The sequence below is a fragment of the Ranitomeya variabilis genome, chromosome 4 (assembly GCF_051348905.1).
Source record: "Ranitomeya variabilis isolate aRanVar5 chromosome 4, aRanVar5.hap1, whole genome shotgun sequence".
Classification (NCBI taxonomy): Eukaryota; Metazoa; Chordata; class Amphibia; order Anura; family Dendrobatidae; genus Ranitomeya; species Ranitomeya variabilis.
In genome coordinates, this window is record NC_135235.1 from 587,723,401 (window position 1) to 587,742,387 (window position 18,987).

An 18,987-nucleotide genomic window follows, 5' to 3' on the forward strand; every position below is an offset into this window, starting at 1 on the left:
ACACTGCAGAGTGGCCTGTGTGTTGGACGGTTTCACGTGGGGACAGACGTCCTGAACAGCACACAGAGACCATATTTAGGCAGGAGAGCCTACGTGCTGGACATAGCACAGTCTGTGTGCCCACAGACCTGAGAGAGCGGAGCTCTACTATGGACATTGAGGAATCACCTGTCTGACGTAAGAATGTGTACCTGTTGTTCCTGTTGCAATGTGGTTTATGGAGCAATAAACCTGTGAACTTTTAAGGAAACGTGTCTCCTGAGTGTCACCCGTCGCACCTGAGCGAGTACAACCCCTACAATATATATATAGTACGATGACTCCCGTTCTCTCCAATAGAAAGTATGATGGATCCAGTTCTCCCCATATATAGTATGATTGCCCCAGTTCTCCCCAAATATATAGTAGGATGGCCCAAGTTCCCCCATATATATAGTATGATGGCCCCAGTTCTCCCCAATAGAAAGTATGATGGCCCCAGTTCTCCCCAATAGAAAGTATGATGGACCCAGTTCTCCCCAGATATATAGGAGGATGGCCCAAGTTCCCCCATATATATATAGTATGATGACCCCAGTTCTCCCCAATAGAAAGTATGATGGACCCAGTTCTCCCCAGATATATAGGAGGATGGCCCAAGTTTCCCCATATATGTAGTATGATGACCCCAGTTCTCCCCATATATAGTATGATTATTGCCCCAGTTCTCCCCAGATATATAGCAGGATGGCCCAAGTTTCCCCATATATAGTATGATGACCCCAGTTCTCCCCAATAGAAAGTATGATGGACCCAGTTCTCTCCATATATATATATAGTACGATGGCCTCAGTCCCTCCATATATATAGTAGGATTCCCCCATATAAATAGAAGGATGACCCCAGTTCCCCCCATATAGCATGATGGCCCCAGTTCCGCCATATATATATTATGATGGCCCTAGCTCCCCCCGTATCTGTAGTAGTATGCTCCAGTTTCTCTCCACATATATAGTATGATGGCCCCACAGTCAGTTCATATAAAAAAAATGAAGTTTATACTGACCTCATCCAGATTCCCGTCACCACAGGGTAGCGACTAGATTGGAGTTGATTTTTTGAGGGAATGATGTCAACAGAAGGGGCGGAGCCTCTTTCAGTCCAGTCGTCTAGATCGGAGTGGCTAAAATGAGAATCACAAAAAATCAACTCCGATCTAGACGCAACCCTGCTGCCTGCCACATCATAGTACAGTACTGCACAGCAGACACGGCCGCACGCAGTTTTCTGTGAGCGGTCATCAGGCGGCCAGCCCTGTACAGCTGCTGGGCGAGTGGCCGGGGGGCATTTGCCTCCCTGCCTCGGCCCAGCCCGCCCCTGTTATGTACTCCCCAGTACAAAGTATATATACAGGCACAGCCCAACGGTAAATATTATATGCACAGCTCCAGAGGAGTAGCTAGGGGTTCAGCTCATATGGGGGCGAAACTTGGGGGGGCACCATTTTTCATTTTCATTACCCAATCTTCTAAAATTCTGCGAAGCCTGAAACTCTCTCATCACAACCCTAAGATGGATTCCTTAAGGGATGTAATGTAAAAAAATTGGGTAACATGTGAGGTGGTTCTGCCATGTTGATATCTCAGGAGTTCTGCAAATCTGACATGTTGTTGGCAATCTATTCCAGCTAAAGTTGCATTACAAACTTCAAAGCGAGCACCTTCCAATCAGAGCCATGCTGTGTGCCCAAACAGTAGTGTCCAACCATATGTGGGGTATTGCCATGTTCAAAATAAAACTGCATGACAATTGTGGAGTCCATTTTCTCCTTTTGGATCTGAAAAATGATGGGGTTTAATCAATATTTTAAAGGAAGAAAATGTAATTTTTCATTTTTTTAATTGCACTTTTCTTTTATTCATGTGAAACACATCAAGGGTTAGTAAGCTTTCTGAATGCGATTTGGAATAATTTGCCGACAGAAAAATAAAAAAAATGTGAAATTTCCTGAACATTTGGAAAATTAGTCATTTTCATTTTCTTAATACTCAACAGAAAATATTTCAACGTAAATTTACTTGTGATTATAAAGTACAATATGTCACCTACACGCTCCCGAAAAACAAACAAACTCATAATCACTTGGATAAGTTAGAGCATTAGAAAGTTATTAACACATAAAGTGACGAATCAGATTTGAAAAATTGGGCTGCGTCCTAATGTTCCCGAAAAAGCTGTGTCATTAAAGGGTTAAACTGGAAACTAACTGTAAAGAGCATTATTGGGAGCAATGAGGTGTGTAGTGACTAAGGAGCTAATATTTATTACATTTCAAACCGCAAAACATGAAACTTTAACAACTAGAATAAGTCTCCATGTCGGGGAGACACTGAGATCCATCAGCACCCTCAGACCCTACTTAGATCCATCCTCCATACTCCAGCTTGTTGGGTAGGTAAACATTAGTGAGAAATGTCGGGGAGAGAGATGTCAGAGCTTGGATTTCTGCTTTCATTTTCCTCGAAGTCATGATATCAAGCTGCAAAAATAAAAATTCAATTTAAGATAATTTTCACTATAAATCATCATTGCTCTGAATGTTATATTTGCTCACACACTTCTTGCTTCCATAGCGGCTGGCAGGAAAGGTACGGCCTCTTCTGTAAACTCAGCAGCTTCCTCTGGTCCAGTGCAGATAATGGAATCAGAGCCTCTGAAGGGACGTGCAACCTAAAACACGGCAGGCTCTCTGTAATGCTTCTCATTGATGCATTGTCAATACCATCATTACATACTTATCTGGTTATTTCCCACCTCTCTATGTCAGATGGCAGCAGGCCGAGCCAAGCGATAGACGGGACTGTTAAATTATGAGCCTCGAAGGACATTGACTAAAAGGAGGAAAAGTAAATAAATCTCACATGATGAATACAGATCCTCCTAAGAAACGGGCACGAGAAGGGCTCTGCATGCCTGGAGGAGAGACGAGAACCACTGAGGCAGAATTCTTGCAGAATTTGCTATGACTGTCCCAGAAATCCAAAAGTTGAAATTTCTGCTACAAGTCTGCCACGTATGAATATACCTTTATACTGATGACGAGTTATTCCCCAAAAATATGATCGGTTTGTAGGAAGCGTGGTAGGAGTGATTCCCAATACTATTGCCCCATATGCCCATTTAAATCATCCCAACAAGACCTTTGAATCTCCCCGTTTTGAGACCTACCACACATCTTACAAATACTAGGGTTTTATTTTTCAAATAATTTATATTTTCTGCATACCAAATTACTAGTCAGACAAATTCTCGTCCACATACCCACGTCTGTACACTCCAGAGTGAGGACCCCACAAATGTTCTTGAAAAAAGTCAGGTCATCTGACCATTAATTCCAGGAGTTGATTATTCGCATAAACATTTTTGACCATTCATCTTAGTTTGACTGTTTTTACGACCATATCTTGCTACACAAAAATGTTGTTTTAATTTATATTACTTCTATATTATTTATGTTGGTGATACCTGTATGATCATTTTATTGGAGGATCTCTAATAATGAGGAAGTTCTGTACTTATACACTATGGGCTTTACTGTATGGTTCTTGCAGAACCTCCTGTACCAGACAATACTTTACGGATTCTGTAGGGGATTGGTTGTTTTGTGCATATAGCGGTTCCTACCTTGTCGGGCACGTTCACCTCTCATATAGGGATTGATGGAGCTAAAAGGATGTTGTACGACCAGTCTCTGAAAGTGTCTGCCATTCTAGCCCTGCTGGTGTTCTTTCAACTTTGGAACAAACTCAGCTTTGCCACATAGTTGGCTGCATTTTCCTCCACATTTTGCCCTTCATTCCAGTACAGTTTATTCTTCCTGCTACAATATACGTAATTACGGGACAATTGTTTTGTTAGTGTGGCGCCTCAGGGTCCTGGTCGTCACAGTGACATTGCTTTCCTCACAGGGAGAGTGATGTTACGCTTGGAGGCAAGGAAGGATAACTCTCACCAGGTAAACACAAACATGCAACATGTTCACACTCCAGGCCACAAGGAGGAGCTTTTAATCCTATTCCTAGGTAACTCCCCTATATATATTGTGGTTTGGAGGGAAAGTTAGTAAAATAGTGCCAGAGAGCAGACTGGAGCAGTCTGAGGCAGGAAGAACGTATGAGGAGCCGTGCAGCCATGAGAAAGTGCTTCAGCTCCTGGACAGAGATAATACCGAAAGCAAAACAGATTGCAGCGAGCGTGTAGGAGAGCGAAGCACAGGAGAGTGATATCAGGGGAGACCAGCTGCGAATGGGCGGCCTCTCTCTGAGGCGCAGATAACTGGTAGCCGGAACACCGAGGTTGTAAGGGACTCTAATACGTGGAAGATAGCCGTAGGCACTACTATAAATTGTGGTGCACAAGTAGGTGCCCAAACCGTACTTATGTTGTGGATAAACTTGGCACACACGTGGTCAAATGAAAGTGAGATTTAATTGAACGAGTGGTGGATGCCGCGTCCGCATAGCACAGCACCGGCACCAAGTGTAGCCTGCTATTTATAGCTGTACCAGCCACAAGCAGAGGGATTAATCTCCGATTAGAACGTCAATCTGTGAAATACTCTGAGAGGTACATTGATGAAGGTCTAATCTGAGACCGAAACGTCAATATTGTATGTACTCTCTTTCAATTAAATCTCACTTTCATTTGACCACGTGTGTGCCAAGTTTATCCACAACGTAAGGGACTCTAAGACTTACAGCAGAGACTGGCAGGTCAGCTGAACTGCAAGTTACCTGTCCGCCTCAATACCTAGGAGGCACAGTGACACATAGAGCCCAGGTCATGATAGAGATCCTGTAAAAAGGCTTGAGTCACCAGCTATACGGGTTTGTGTCCTATCCTATATGGGGAACAGAGAGAACTGTGAGGACCTTATCAGAAGCCATAGGCAGTAAGGGACTACAACACCACCACGCTAGAGGAAGGCTTTTAACTCCACCTGGATAAGGAGACTCCCAACTTGCCTCCAAGCCAGCCGGACTCTGCCTATCTTGTGATCTGGTACCCTGGACTGTGGCTGCCTGAAGTCTTCAGTAAACCAGGTAAAGAGACTGCAAACCTGTGTCCTAGTTCTTTACTGCGCCATTCACCATCTTCCATCTACACACCGGGAGCCCTGGGGTCATACTTCACCTGTGGGAAGTTATACCATCTAGCTGCCATAACATCACCCCAGAGGACTCCTTAGGCTAGGTTCACATTGCGTTAACAGCAGCCCGTTCAACACATGTGTTAACGGTCTGCTGTTAACGCAAGTGCCAATTTGTCATCGCGCTAGCGCAGATAGAGCTAGCAGATGCTCTATCTGCGCTAGCAGTGACGGACCCGGAAACTCTGCAGCCCGCGTCCCAGGGTCCGTCACTCAATGATGGCACATCGCTAGTGCACGCCCATTGTAAGCGTGTGCTAGCGATGCGTCCGACATAGGAATTAATGGCGGCGTTAACGGACTATGTTACACCGCGTTATGCCGCCCATAACGAAGTGTGAACCCAGCTTTAAAGCAGCGTCGGTCCCCACTGACCCAGTACCACAGGTGGCGTCATGAACAAACTCTATTCACCAAACCCCTTTAAAGACTTTCCCCTTTTACATGGGCACCCAGGGCCACGGACCAGGTCGCCGCCACCGTGACATCCCCCTGTGAACACCGGACCCGGTACCGGGTACCCCGCGGCCCTGGCGGGCGACTCATTAGCAAGAGCAAATGTTATAATTAGCCAATGTGTTATTAGGGACAAGCCTCCCTCTGTAAGTAATAATTCCTGGAAGGAATTTTGCCTTAGAGACCAAATGGTGTGCCATATTGGATTACACATTGGTGCCATATTGGATTAAAGCACGATTGATCCACTATGCTCCAAATTTTGGTCACACCAGAATCCACGCCCATTTACCATTTCTTTCTACCTTGGCAGGAGGAGATGTCAGAGGGGCCCTGGTAGTGAGGGAAATTTAGCAGATGCTCGAGACTACAGGGTGTAGACCCAAATACGGGACTGTCCGCTGTATCTGGGACAGTTTTGGACTAAGAAATGAGCGTATGGATTTGTAACACCCCAGGAAGCCGGTTGTTACAGTGTTGTTGCCTTCCTTTCGGGGAGGGTAATTCCATGCCTGAAACGACAAGGATCCCTCTAACAGGTAGCACATACATGCAACATGTTCTGATTCCAGGCCAGAAAGGGGAGCTCTAGACCCGGTTTCAGGGGAGCTTCCTTAGATATTCTGGCTGGAGGATGATTTAGGGGTTAGTCGGAGAGGCAGTTGAGAGGAGAGCTGGAGCCGTGCAGACACGAGGTTCTGCAGCTCCTGACCGGAGTGGAGGAGTCAGACAGAGTTGAGTCTGTAGGAACGTGTGAGGGGAAAAGAAGCACAGGAGAAGTGAGGAGCTGGAGGGGAGCTGTGACTGGGCTCCCTCCATGCTGAAGCACAGGAACTGGACACCGGGAGTCTGAGGCTGTGTGGGACTGTATGCCCTACAGCAGAAACTGGAGGGCAGGGGATTTCAGGTCACCTGTCCACAACCACACCCGAAGGCACAGCAGCATATAGAACCCAGAGTCACCACAAGTAGAGACACCTGTAAAAAGGTTTGAGTTGCCTGCCATGCGGGCACTGTCCTACATATAGGACAGAGAGAGAGGACCTTGTGTGAAGCCTCAGGTAGCAAGGGACGCACACTACAGCGCAGTAAGGAAGGCTTCCAACCCCACCTGGCTAAGGGGACTCCAAATCGCTTCCAGGCTGGCTGGACCACACCATCATCTGTTACCGGTATCCTGGACTGTGGCTGCATACTACCAGTAAAAGGTAACGAGACTGCAACCTTGTGTCCTCTACTTCTTTCTGGCACCACACCATCTACCATCTTTATCCACCTGGAGCCCTGTGAACTAAGCTTCACCTGTGGGAAGCCACACCATTATTGCTGAAATAACATCATCCCCAGTGGACCTCTTTTAGCAGCGTCGGTCATCCCTGACCGAATACCACAGGTGGCGTAACAAACATTCTTTATTTAAAACAACCCCTTTAAAGACCTTCCTTTTAACTTGGACCCCCAGGGCCACGGACCGGGTCGCTGTCACCATGACTACCCCTTTAATTACCAGTGGACCCGGCCCGAGTACCCCAGGGTCCTAGTGGGCGCTTCAGATTCACAGGCCTCCGGTCCAGTGTGCAAGTCACCTGCAAGAACCTTGCAGCTTAACCGGAGGCCGCGAATCTCTAACCTTCCGGGGTCCCCAGTGCGGCTTTTCATTAGCCAGAGGTAGCGAGATGTCATCTGTGCCTCCTATTATCTCTAGTTGGGATCTTTAGATTTAATTTTTGTTCCTTCATTCACAGTCGAAGCCGCCAGAACTTTCTCATCTTTATGTAGCATCACTACATAACATCTGATTTTTTTCACACGTTGCAAAAATACTGTTTTGTTTTCTGTAGATGTCTGCACCAAACTACACAATAACAATCTTCTTCCCCTTTTTTGACACATTTTATGGTGCAGATGTGAAGTTGTGTTTTTAATGTGTTTTTTATAGTACAGAAAAGCTTTAATTCTGCACTTAAAAAAGTAACTGCAGTTCTTTAAATGCATTTTTTTAGGCTCCAAATAGAAAAAAGAGAAAAAAAAGCACCAAAATCGCACAGTTCAGCAGCGTCTTAAGACCAGAGGGGGTGCAGTTCTCATTAAATCACATCCACTTTGCTTGGAAAGTTAAACAACTAAATATTTGAGCAAAAAAAGCAGTAGAAAATCTGCAGCATTTACACTACTGTACATGTGCACAAGTTCTAAATTTCGAAGCAAAGTGGATGTCATTCCATGAAATCTCCATCCTCTGTCGTCTGAAGATGCTACTGGACTCTGAAGTTTGGTGCATTGTTTCTCTATAGGCATATTCTGGAAGAAAAATAAGCATGAAAAAAACACAGTTGCATTTTTGAGTGTACTATCAAAGCTTTTCTGTAGTATTAAAAAAACATTAAAAAACTGTGCTTCATTACTGCACCAAAATCACATCAAATAAGTGTGAAAAGGCATAAAAGAAATGCAGCAAACACACCATAATCAGAGAAAATTGTTATCGCGTTGTGTGCTGAGGACGCCTGCAGAAAAAAAGCAACAGAAAGAATGCCTCAGCATCATTTTTCAAAAAGAACTACTCGGTCGAAACGTTGCTCTATTATGGCAAAATAAACTTGTCTTTTTGAACTACTACACCTGGATGGAGTGCTGTTGTTTTACTATTTTGGTTATCTGATTGTCCTGGAAGGTTCCCTGGACTTTGAACGAACGCCCCAACAAGTGAGTGCTGTCAGCTTTCCTTTTTTTCTTCTTTCCTCAGTGTCGCCGTCTTCCGGCTCTCTGCACTGTGGCTGCTCAGGCACAAGGCGCAGAGACAGGACGCCATCGCGCCCTCTGACCTGAACGTCACAGTCAGAAGACGCGGAAGACACCGCAGTGGTGTAGCATGGAGAGGTAAGTAACGCAAGTTCTGGGGCCCTGAGCAAGCGGCGGGGGGGCCCACTCGCGAGTGTTGAAACTGGTGGCGCGCCCTACCAGGGCAGCGGGGTACTCGGTACCGGGTTCGGTCTTAAAGGGGATGTCACGGTGGCTGCGACCCGGTCTGTGGCCCTGGGCGCCCAATTAAAGGGGAAGGTCTTTAAAGGGGTAAAAGTGCAAACTTTAGGGTAGCAAGACGCATTGACCAGTCCTGATCTCCGCTGCGCCATGCAGTTTTGCTCCAGTCCGGAAAAGCAAAACGGGTACATATATATGCAGTCCTGCTCACGCTACCAGCACGTGGCAATATCAAAGAATAGGGGGCACCAGAACAAGTGCCAAACTATTTATAGAACAGTGTTCAGGTATCAATTGTCCATACAAAAAAAAACATAAACATAACATATTCACAGCATCACTTTTACGCAGGTGAATGTCTCTTTAATTCTGTTTCTTCCAGGTCAGGTCCTGGGGTGTACAGCTTCCTGACTGGGGAAGTCTTTTGGCAGATGTCACAACTGGTGACTCATTTAGAAATTGTTCATCATCAGAGGTCTGTGTAGCCTGGGTTTGCTGTCCACTTGCAGTGGCGTTGTCATCTCCATTGGTATCGTCTCATTTTCCAGCAGGGCCTCACTTTCCAGCAGGATCTTACTTTCCGGCTGTCGGGGTTACAGGTGCGAGGTCCAGGTTCTCTGTCGGCGTTGTCACCTTTTCCAGGCATGCATTGCTTTCCGGCTCCACCGAGGTCAAAGGTAAAGGCTCCGCTGGGGCTGGGAGCGCGGCTGGTAAGTACTGTCGTTGCGGCCGGGTGGTCGTCATTCTGGAGCGCCCCCACACGCAGGGCCGCGGGGTACTCGGTACCGGGCCTCTCTGTCTCGGTCCTGGGGTTGTCACGGTGGCTAGACCCGGTCTGTGACCCTGCTAAGGGGCGTCCAATGAAAGGTGTGATGATGGTGCGTGGTGCAAGTCGCGATGAATAACGAGGACACAGGGTTGCAGTCTCTTTACCTCTTTACTGAAGGCTTCAGAATCCACAATCCAGAGCACTGCTAACAGGGCTGGGTGAGACCGGCCGGTCCGAAGGCACATCCAGAGTTTCCTTTGCAGGTGGAAATCAGTGCCTACCTTCTAGCGCCTGTGTGTTGTAGTACCTCCCTGCTGAGCACCATGGGATAGTCCTCACAACTGTTTTGTCTGTTTCTGATGTTCTTTCTCACAACTCGTATCTGTTCTGATGTTCTTTCTCCGTCCCCCAGATGATATGGCTAGGACGCACCCGTATGATGGGTAGGCCTGGATTTATTCTGGGACCCTAGAGATGCCCCTCTCCCACAATTGCCTCCTATGTCTTGTTAGGTGATTTAGGTGAGACAGCCAACCTATAATTAACTGTCCTGCAGCTGTTTGAAGTAATGCCTGGAGCCCAATACTTCCTCGGCGTTCCGGCCACCGGCTACGCGCCTCAGTAGGATGTTGCCACGATCTTAAGGCACAACTCCTACTGGTTCTATTCTCCTTTGTGCTGTGATCTCGTTTCTCACTTCTCCACAATAAACCTCGCTTCGTGTCCTTTCTTAGGATGCCACCGCAACGGGTGCAGGCGCTGCTCTGTAACGTTCTGTCCTTTTCGCTAGGCCACTGTCAGGATCCCACCCCTGACAGGGACCCCCCTGAATCTTCCCCTGAAACACGCTCTGCCACAGGATGTCGCCTGGATCAAACCCAGTCAGCTTCTGCCTAACTTCCTATCCAACCCCCAGTTTTACCAGATTGTGAGGAGTGGCCTAATACATAGAACCCTTTGCTCCCCCTGGAGGCCAGAATGTGAAGTGTAATGTGTGACTGTGATACCTGGTCAGGTGAACTCCTTAAGTGCCATCAGACGTACCATCACTCCCCTTAGTGGCGGAGCGTCAGTACTGCAACGACCTGGACTCTGGGGCGCTGCAGTTCTCCGGACCAGGGACTCTTTCCAGGCGGCCACCACTGTCATCTGGGTCCGAAGAAGTCGTTGGGCCAGCTCTTCCATCTCGGCCGTGAGGAGCTTTGGGTCCAAAGTGGGTTTCAGGTCCGAGGTTTCATGCCGCTGCGGACCGGGGACATCTCCACAGCTGTCAGTAGATTTTGAAGGCTCTCCACAGCTGTCCGCCAATGTCTTTACCAGGTAGCGTGCAGCCATGCTGCTGCCACACTTTCCTGTGTCTTTCTCCATCACACTTCCAGGGCTTTCTAGGCTGTGCCTCCCGCACTTTCCCACCAGCCATACCCGGGGGCGGATCCGTCCTGGTGACGGGCAGGTTTTATTGGTATTACAGTCTCTATAGGTGGTGGATCCAGCTTTTGCGACAGTTCTTGAACTCCACCCATAGCAACACATCTTCTTCCTTCTTTATCCGCCTCGTGGTGCAGCAATGGCGGCCATTAACAATTTTACACAGTCCATTATAATCCATGGCGCACAGAACCCATTTCAATGGGTCGGTCTATCCTGTTCGTGATGCCAAGTTGACGTGCCCTACCAGGGCAGCGGGGTACTCGGTACCGGGTCCGGTCTTAAAGGGGATGTCACGGTGGCTGCGACCCGGTCCGTGGCCCTGGGCACCCAATTAAAGGGGAAGGTCTTTAAAGGGGTTTTTGTATAAAGTTTGTCGTGACGCCACCTGTGGTGTTCGGTCAGTGGGGACCGAGGCTGCTTTACTGGGGTCCTCTGGGGGATGTTATTGCAGCAATGATGGTAACGCTTCCCACAGGTGAATCAGGGTCCCCAGGGCTCCCAAGGTGTGTGGCAAGGTGGTGAATGCTGATGAATAAGTGGAGGACACAAGTTGTAAAGTCTCTCTGTCAGCTCTGCGTCTCTCCTAGACGTCTGCACTCCTTGGTCTCCCTGGACCAACTGTCTAACTCCTCCTCCAGACCAGGACATATATCCAGGGCCGGACTGGGACTAAAATTCAGCCCTGGCATTTGAGGTCACACAAGCCCATTTGTCACATGGTGACTGTATAATTTCTTTGTACACTTGTAGGTTACAAAAAGTGAGGGGAGTGTAACACGACTATATAACATATAATCACAGCTGTATCCAGCATTACAGCCATCCCCCATAGAATGTAATACAGCACAGCCCCCATAGAATGTAATACAGCACAGTCCCCATAGAATGTAATACAGCACAGCCCCCATAGAATGTAATGCAGCACAGCCCCCATATAATGTAATACAGCACAGCCCCATAGAATGTAATGCAGCACAGCCCCCATAGAATTTAATACAACAAAGCCCCCATAGAATGTAATGCAGTCCAGCCCCCATAGAATGTAATGCAGCCAGCCCCCATAGAATGTAATGCAGCCAGTCCCCATAGAATGTAATGCAGCCAGCCACCATAGAATGTAATGCAGCCAGACCCCATAGAATGTAATGCAGCCAGACCCCATAGAATGTAATGCAGCCAGTCCCCATAGAATGTAATGCAGCACAGCCACCATACAATATAATGCAGCACAGCCCCATAGAATGTAATGCAGCCCCGCCACCATACAATATAATGCAGCACAGCCCCCATACACTATAATGCAGCACAGCCACATAGAATGTAATGCAGCACAGCCCCCATAGAATGTAATGCAGCACAGCCCCCATAGAATGTAATGCAGCACAACCCCATAGAATGTAATACAGCACAGCCCCCATAGAATTTAATACAACAGAGCCCCCATAGAATGTAATGCAGTCCAGCCCCCATAGAATGTAATGCAGCCAGTCCCCATAGAATGTAATGCAGTACAGCCACCATACAATATAATGCAGCACAGCCCCATAGAATGTAATGCAGCACAGCCACCATACAATATAATTCAGCACAGCCCCCATACACTATAATGCAGCACAGCCACATAGAATGTAATGCAGCACAGCCCCCATAGAATGTAATGCAGCACAGCCCCCATAGAATGTAATGCAGCACAACCCCATAGAATGTAATACAGCACAGCCCCCATAGAATTTAATACAACAGAGCCCCCATAGAATGTAATGCAGTCCAGCCCCCATAGAATGTAATGCAGCCAGTCCCCATAGAATGTAATGCAGCACAGCCACCATACAATATAATGCAGCACAGCCCCATAGAATGTAATGCAGCACAGCCACCATACAATATAATTCAGCACAGCCCCCATACACTATAATGCAGCACGGCCCCATAGAATGTAATGCAGCACAGCCCCCGTACAATATAATGCAGCACAGCCCCCATAGAATGTAATGCAGCACAGCCCTATAGAATGTAATGCAGCACAGCCCCCATAGAATGTAATGCAGCCAGTCCCCATAGAATGTAATGCAGCCAGCCCCCCTTAGAATGTAATGCAGCACATCCCCATAGAATGTAATGCAGCACAGCCCCATAGAATGTAAACAGCACAGCCCCTTAGAATGTAATGCAGCACAGCCCCATAGAATGTAATGCAGCACAGCCACCATACAATATAATGCAGCACAGCCCCATAGAATGTAATACAGCCCCCCCAATAGCCCCACAATCCAGTTATCACTCAGTCATTGATATATAATAATAATTAAAAAAAAACACTCTACTCACCTTTCCTCTTGCCCCGTGCTGCTCCTGGCTCCGGTCTCAGCAGCTGCAATCTGCCCGCCCGGTCACACAGCAGGTGCGCGATGATATGACGTCATCGCGCACCTGCAGTGTCAGCGGCAGGCAGAGTGGGGAATGATGGGAGAGGGAGCGTCAGCAGACGCTCTCTCCTCCATCATTGCATTCAACTGTACCGGCGTCTATGACGCCGGTATTGTTGAATGCGGGGCCGGGAGTGTGCCGACAGTGGGGGGAGTGTGCCGACAGCGGCACACTCGAGCGGCCCACTACTGCCACCGGCCCTTCTGGCATTTGCCAGAACTGCCCGATGGCCAGTCCGGCCCTGCATATATCCATATTTGAGGGAAGCTCCCCTGAATCCGGGTCCTGAGCTCCCCCTCTTGGCCTGGATTTGGAATGTGTTGTATGTGGGTGCCTTACCTGATAAAATAAACTCCATTGCCTCCAAGCATGATATCGCCCTCCACGAAAGGAAGGCAACATCACTGCAATAACCGGTTATGTGGGGTGTTGCACTGGCACACGCACAAGATCCCCATAGCACGCTGATGTCCCCGACAGTGAGTGGGTCCCCCTGCCTGCTCAGGGCCCCAACATTTGCCCTGGTATGCCGGGTGCTGATGCCGGCCCTGGCTCAGCAGCTTAAGTGCTTGTCTGTAATGTTAAGGTTGTGGGTTTGAGGCTTAGGGAGACTCAGAGAAAAAAAAAAGACATTTTTATAATTGCTTTTTATTTTTACTAAATTTATAGGAACAAAAAAATATATATTTTTCTTCACCTCAGTATTCAGGGACCATAAAAATACATTGTTATACACAATGCATCGCTATGGTATAATCTGCTTCTGGGTGCATTGTCTGCAATAGAGGTCAACATTACCAAATTCTCCTATCTACGTCATTGTGGGCTGTGGCTCATTGGTAGAGAAACAGTCTCTGAACACGGAGATGTGAGACCCGATCACAAACGGAGGAGTAAAAGTGAATAATATGTAACACCCCAGGTTCATGGTTGTTACAATGGCATTGCTTTCTTCACGGGGAGAGTGATGTCATGCTTGGAAGCGATCAAGGATCCTTTTAGCAGGTATTCACAAACATGCAACATGTTCTTACTCCAGGCCAGAAGGGGGTGCTCTGATCCAGCTTGTGGGTGGCTCCCCTATATATATTCTGGCTGGAGGGAAAGTCAGAGTAGTCTGTCACAGAGGAGTGAGGAGAGAGGAAGAGACAGAGAGAGTCAGGAAGACAGGGGCCGTGCAGCCACATGAGGTGCTGCAGCTCTGTAACAACTCTGCTGGCATCACGGCATGGCCTCGCATCTCTCACACTATCTTACCCACTGCTCCAGGTCATGTTGTGGTTTCTGTTTCTTGCCAGCACCATGTTCTATGTCTCTGCTCTCTGCATGCTTCATGGTTCTGTGTATAGAGGGGCGGCGCCTGAACTCTCTGGTTCTTATAGGAATCGGGTGCATCTGTCCAATCTGTTCCTGACCAATTGCCAGGAGGCCTCCAGTATTTAGTGCAGCACCACCCAGTGTTCTGGGCCTGTGCAATGTGTTAGCTCAGTTAGTGTCTTGCTTCTGAGTTTGCCTGGCCTTGCTCTGAGTTACTCCCTCTCTGGAGGATTCTCTGTGTTATTTCCTTGGTCTTGTTGTCCGCCCACCAGGAGGCAGTATATCCTGGTCCCAGTGTCTTTGTCCTTGTGTCTTGTTCCATTGCCTTGTCTGTACTTAGTCTTACCTCGGTCTCCTAGTCTTTGGCTTCCTTCCCTGTTGTCTTTCCTTGTATTCTCAGTCTGCTTACACTCCACACTCTTGCAGCTCTGCCTGCTCTGAACCTTTGTGACTTTACCTCTGCTCCTCCCTTCTGCGTTTCTGCTCCTTTCTACTCAGCTTATCTTCTGCTGTTGCAGTTATCCCTTGCTGCAGCTTCTCTCCACATTCCTTGTGGCTCTGCTCAGCTTTGCTGCAGAGACCTCTCCCGCAGCTCCTCTCCGCTCCTTGCGGTTCTACCTGGCTCCGCTCCTTGCGGTTCTACCTGGCTCCGCTCCTTGCGGTTCTACCTGGCTCCGCTCCTTGCGGTTCTTCCTGGCTCCGCTCCTTGCGGTTCTTCCTGGCTCCGCTCCTTGCGGTTCTACCTGGCTCCACTCCTTGCGGTTCTACCTGGCTCCGCTCCTTGCGGTTCTACTTCTCCTGCACTTGGCTCCACCGCCAGCTCTTGGCTCCGCCTCCTGCCTGTTTGCACTTGGCTCCAGCTCTTGGCTCCACCTCCTGCGGTTTTGCACTTGGCTCCGCCTCCTGCTCTTGGCTCCGCCTCCTGCACTTCTGTTCTTGCCTCTAGCTCCTGTGCTTTCGCTCTGCATCCGCTCTTGCGGTCTTTTTCTACTTATTCCTAAGTCCTCGTGTCTGAACAGGTTCTTACCCGTTCTACATACCTGCCTGCAGACCGGTCCCTACCGGTTCTTCCAGTGTGCCAGTCTTGTCCACCAGTCCTACCTGAGAGCCAGCCGTGCCTGCCTACCTGAGAGCCAGCCGTGCCCGCCTGCCTGACAGTGTTGCTGTTGTACCCGTCTGCCTGCCTATGTGCCAGCCGTGCCCGCTTGCTTGTCTATGTTCCGTTCCCCGGTGGGATCAGCAGCCACAACCAGACTCCACCCTGGAGTGGTACCTGGTAGCTTCCTATTGCACAAGTCTGACCTCACCATCAGAGGCTCCAGCGAACACCTAGGAAGCTACTTAGTTACGCCCCTTCCAGGGAGGTTTGGTCTGTGGTCCAGTGGGGCCACTCCCCCGCACGCCCGCGCCAACCAGTCTGGGCGCGAGCATGACAGTTTGCACAGGCGATGGTCCCCGCTGAGTCCCATGTGCCTTTGCTCTCGGAGCAAGATGAACTCTCTTCTTGCCAGTATTGGCCTCCGAGGAAAATGTTTACCCAGTCTGAAAGCCAGTCCTTCACTGCTCCATCTCCAATTGTCATCTCCAATGAGCTGTTGGATCAACTTCAAGCCTGCGCTCCTAATGACGAATCCATGCCAGCAGATCCTCCATGCTACTATGGGGACCCAAAGCAATGTCGTGTGTTCTTGGAGCGGTGCTTGCGTTATTTCAAGGGGCATGCTCCCCAATTCCCCACTGACTGGTTGAAAGTAGGTTTCTTAATGGCCTACCTAAGAGGAGATGCTTTGATGTGGTGCGACCCCCTTTGGGAAGCAGGGGACCCCATTATCTCGAATCTGCCGGCCTTCCTGGTGGCCTTCTGTAAAGCCTTCGATGAGCCAAGTACTGCATCTCCTGAAAAGTCTTCCCCTCCAAGCTCACAGAGACGGTCCAGACGAAAGAAACCTGTAGGTAAACCGTCGCTTCCGTCCATGACCACCCAAGACTCACCTGTTCCACAACCTGCCGAAGCAGCCACCCAAGCAAGATCCGAGAGGTCTAATAAAAGGGGGCTGGCAAATCTGCAGCCTGAATCTGGTGCTGAGATTGAAATACGGCATCCCTGTGGTTGTAAAGAACATTCAGATGGTCTTTGGCCTGTGAAGCTTGTACTCCAAAACCCTGGGCCAGTAGGAGAGGCTGTCCCTGGTGAGAGTACTTCCTTCCCATCAAAGTTAATGACTGTTTCTCTGCCTTCTGGGAGCTTTGGTGTGTCTAAGCCGCCTGTCATACGGAGTCGGTGTATGGTCTCCGTTCTTCAGCTCCAGAACCCAGTGTGGGCGTTGCCTGATAATGGCCGAACCCTGCTAAAGAGCAGTCTAGTCCTGCAAGGACAACTACAGCTCCAAGTTGGAGCCTTATACACAAAGAAGTTTGTCTTCCACATGCTGTCTGTTATGCCCATGGGTCATTCTGAGCCAAGGACTCTACCACCCGCTCTGGTCAAGGGTTCCAGTAAAGTGCTTCGTTTGAACTTACCCAGTCTTGAGAACTGTCTGGTTCCCATGCGTCAAAGACACTCAGCAGTGTCATCTTCTTCAGCTGGTCTGCTAGTCGACGAGTCAAGGTGTGCTGACGTCACCGAAGATGGGGAAACGGTGACGATGTCTCCACACATCTCCAGCGACTATACCAGTAAACACTTAGTCGTCGAGTCAAGGTGTGCTAATGTCACCGAAGATGGGGAAGCGGTGACTATCTCTCCACACATCTCCAACGACTATACCTGTAATCCGTTCCTAGGAACATCCCCGCCGCTTGGACGATTTCTTCTGGATAACGGGCACAAGATTGTTCCTATGTTTATACCTTCTGCGTCCTTATGGCCGGCTGGTGAAGATTTCAAAACTGAAGTTTGTTCACCTCAGTTTTTCTCTGACCCGGTGGAGCTGTTCTCCACACTCATCTCTAGTGACTTTTCCTGTGTTCAGTACTCTAGAACATCTCTGCTACCTGAAAGTTTGTCTCTGGATATCGGGCAGAAGATGTATCCTGTGAGTATTCCTTCAGCTTCCATGTGGCCGGCTGGTGAAGATAACAAATCGGTATCTTCCAAGTCCCTGCTTCTTGTCTACCCTGAGGAGATGGTCCACTCCATTGAGAAAGCTAACCCTATTGGGTACAATGAGACTTTGCTATCCGAGATTTCTGATGAAGCTAACCCTGCAGAGCACAAAGAGACTTTGTTTTCTGAGATACCTGGTGACTCTCCTGCCGCCTTCTACCCTGAAGATGTCATGTTGGCCTGGACTATGTGTGCTCCCATCCTTCTTCTACAAGTTATTCTGGCGGGCTTGAAGAAGAGGGGCCGTAAAGGGGGGGGGGTACTGTAACAACTCTGCTGGCATCACGGCATGGCCTCGCATCTCTCACACTATCTTACCCACTGCTCCAGGTCATGTTGTGGTTTCTGTTTCTTGCCAGCACCATGTTCTATGTCTCTGCTCTCTGCATGCTTCATGGTTCTGTGTATAGAGGGGCGGCGCCTGAACTCTCTGGTTCTTATAGGAATCGGGTGCATCTGTCCAATCTGTTCCTGACCAATTGCCAGGAGGCCTCCAGTATTTAGTGCAGCACCACCCAGTGTTCTGGGCCTGTGCAATGTGTTAGCTCAGTTAGTGTCTTGCTTCTGAGTTTGCCTGGCCTTGCTCTGAGTTACTCCCTCTCTGGAGGATTCTCTGTGTTATTTCCTTGGTCTTGTTGTCCGCCCACCAGGAGGCAGTATATCCTGGTCCCAGTGTATTTGTCCTTGTGTCTTGTTCCATTGCCTTGTCTGTACTTAGTCTTACCTCGGTCTCCTAGTCTTTGGCTTCCTTCCCTGTTGTCTTTCCTTGTATTCTCAGTCTGCTTACACTCCGCACTCTTGCAGCTCTGCCTGCTCTGAACCTTTGTGACTTTACCTCTGCTCCTCCCTTCTGCGTTTCTGCTCCTTTCTACTCAGCTTATCTTCTGCTGTTGCAGTTATCCCTTGCTGCAGCTTCTCTCCACATTCCTTGTGGCTCTGCTCAGCTTTGCTGCAGAGACCTCTCCCGCAGCTCCTCTCCGCTCCTTGCGGTTCTACCTGGCTCCGCTCCTTGCGGTTCTACCTGGCTCCGCTCCTTGCGGTTCTACCTGGCTCCGCTCCTTGCGGTTCTACCTGGCTCCGCTCCTTGCGGTTCTACCTGGCTCCGCTCCTTGCGGTTCTTCCTGGCTCCGCTCCTTGCGGTTCTACCTGGCTCCGCTCCTTGCGGTTCTACTTCTGCACTTGGCTCCACCGCCAGCTCTTGGCTCCGCCTCCTGCCTGTTTGCACTTGGCTCCGCCTCCTGCCTGTTTGCACTTGGCTCCAGCTCTTGGCTCCACCTCCTGCGGTTTTGCACTTGGCTCCGCCTCCTGCTC

The 18,987-nt window shown here is 49.0% G+C and overlaps 1 protein-coding gene across 5 annotated transcripts in view; it reads right to left on the reverse strand.

Moving 5' to 3' along the window:
* Positions 1–1,888: 1,888 nt before the first annotated feature.
* SPO11 (SPO11 initiator of meiotic double strand breaks) overlaps positions 1,889–18,987 on the reverse strand; it is a 137,623-nt gene continuing 120,524 nt past the window's right edge. For 4 of the 5 annotated variants that reach the window (XM_077253140.1, XM_077253142.1, XM_077253141.1 and 1 more), the window contains 3 exons: positions 2,794–2,870; positions 2,598–2,709; positions 1,889–2,518 (listed from right to left, as the gene is read on the reverse strand). In XM_077253140.1, coding sequence (XP_077109255.1) covers positions 2,399–2,518; positions 2,598–2,709; positions 2,794–2,870 — 309 coding nt within the window. In that variant the 3' untranslated portion in view covers positions 1,889–2,398. Of the gene's footprint in view, positions 2,519–2,593; positions 2,710–2,793; positions 2,871–18,987 lie in introns of all 5 variants that reach the window. The other variant, XM_077253144.1, reaches the window with a different exon arrangement.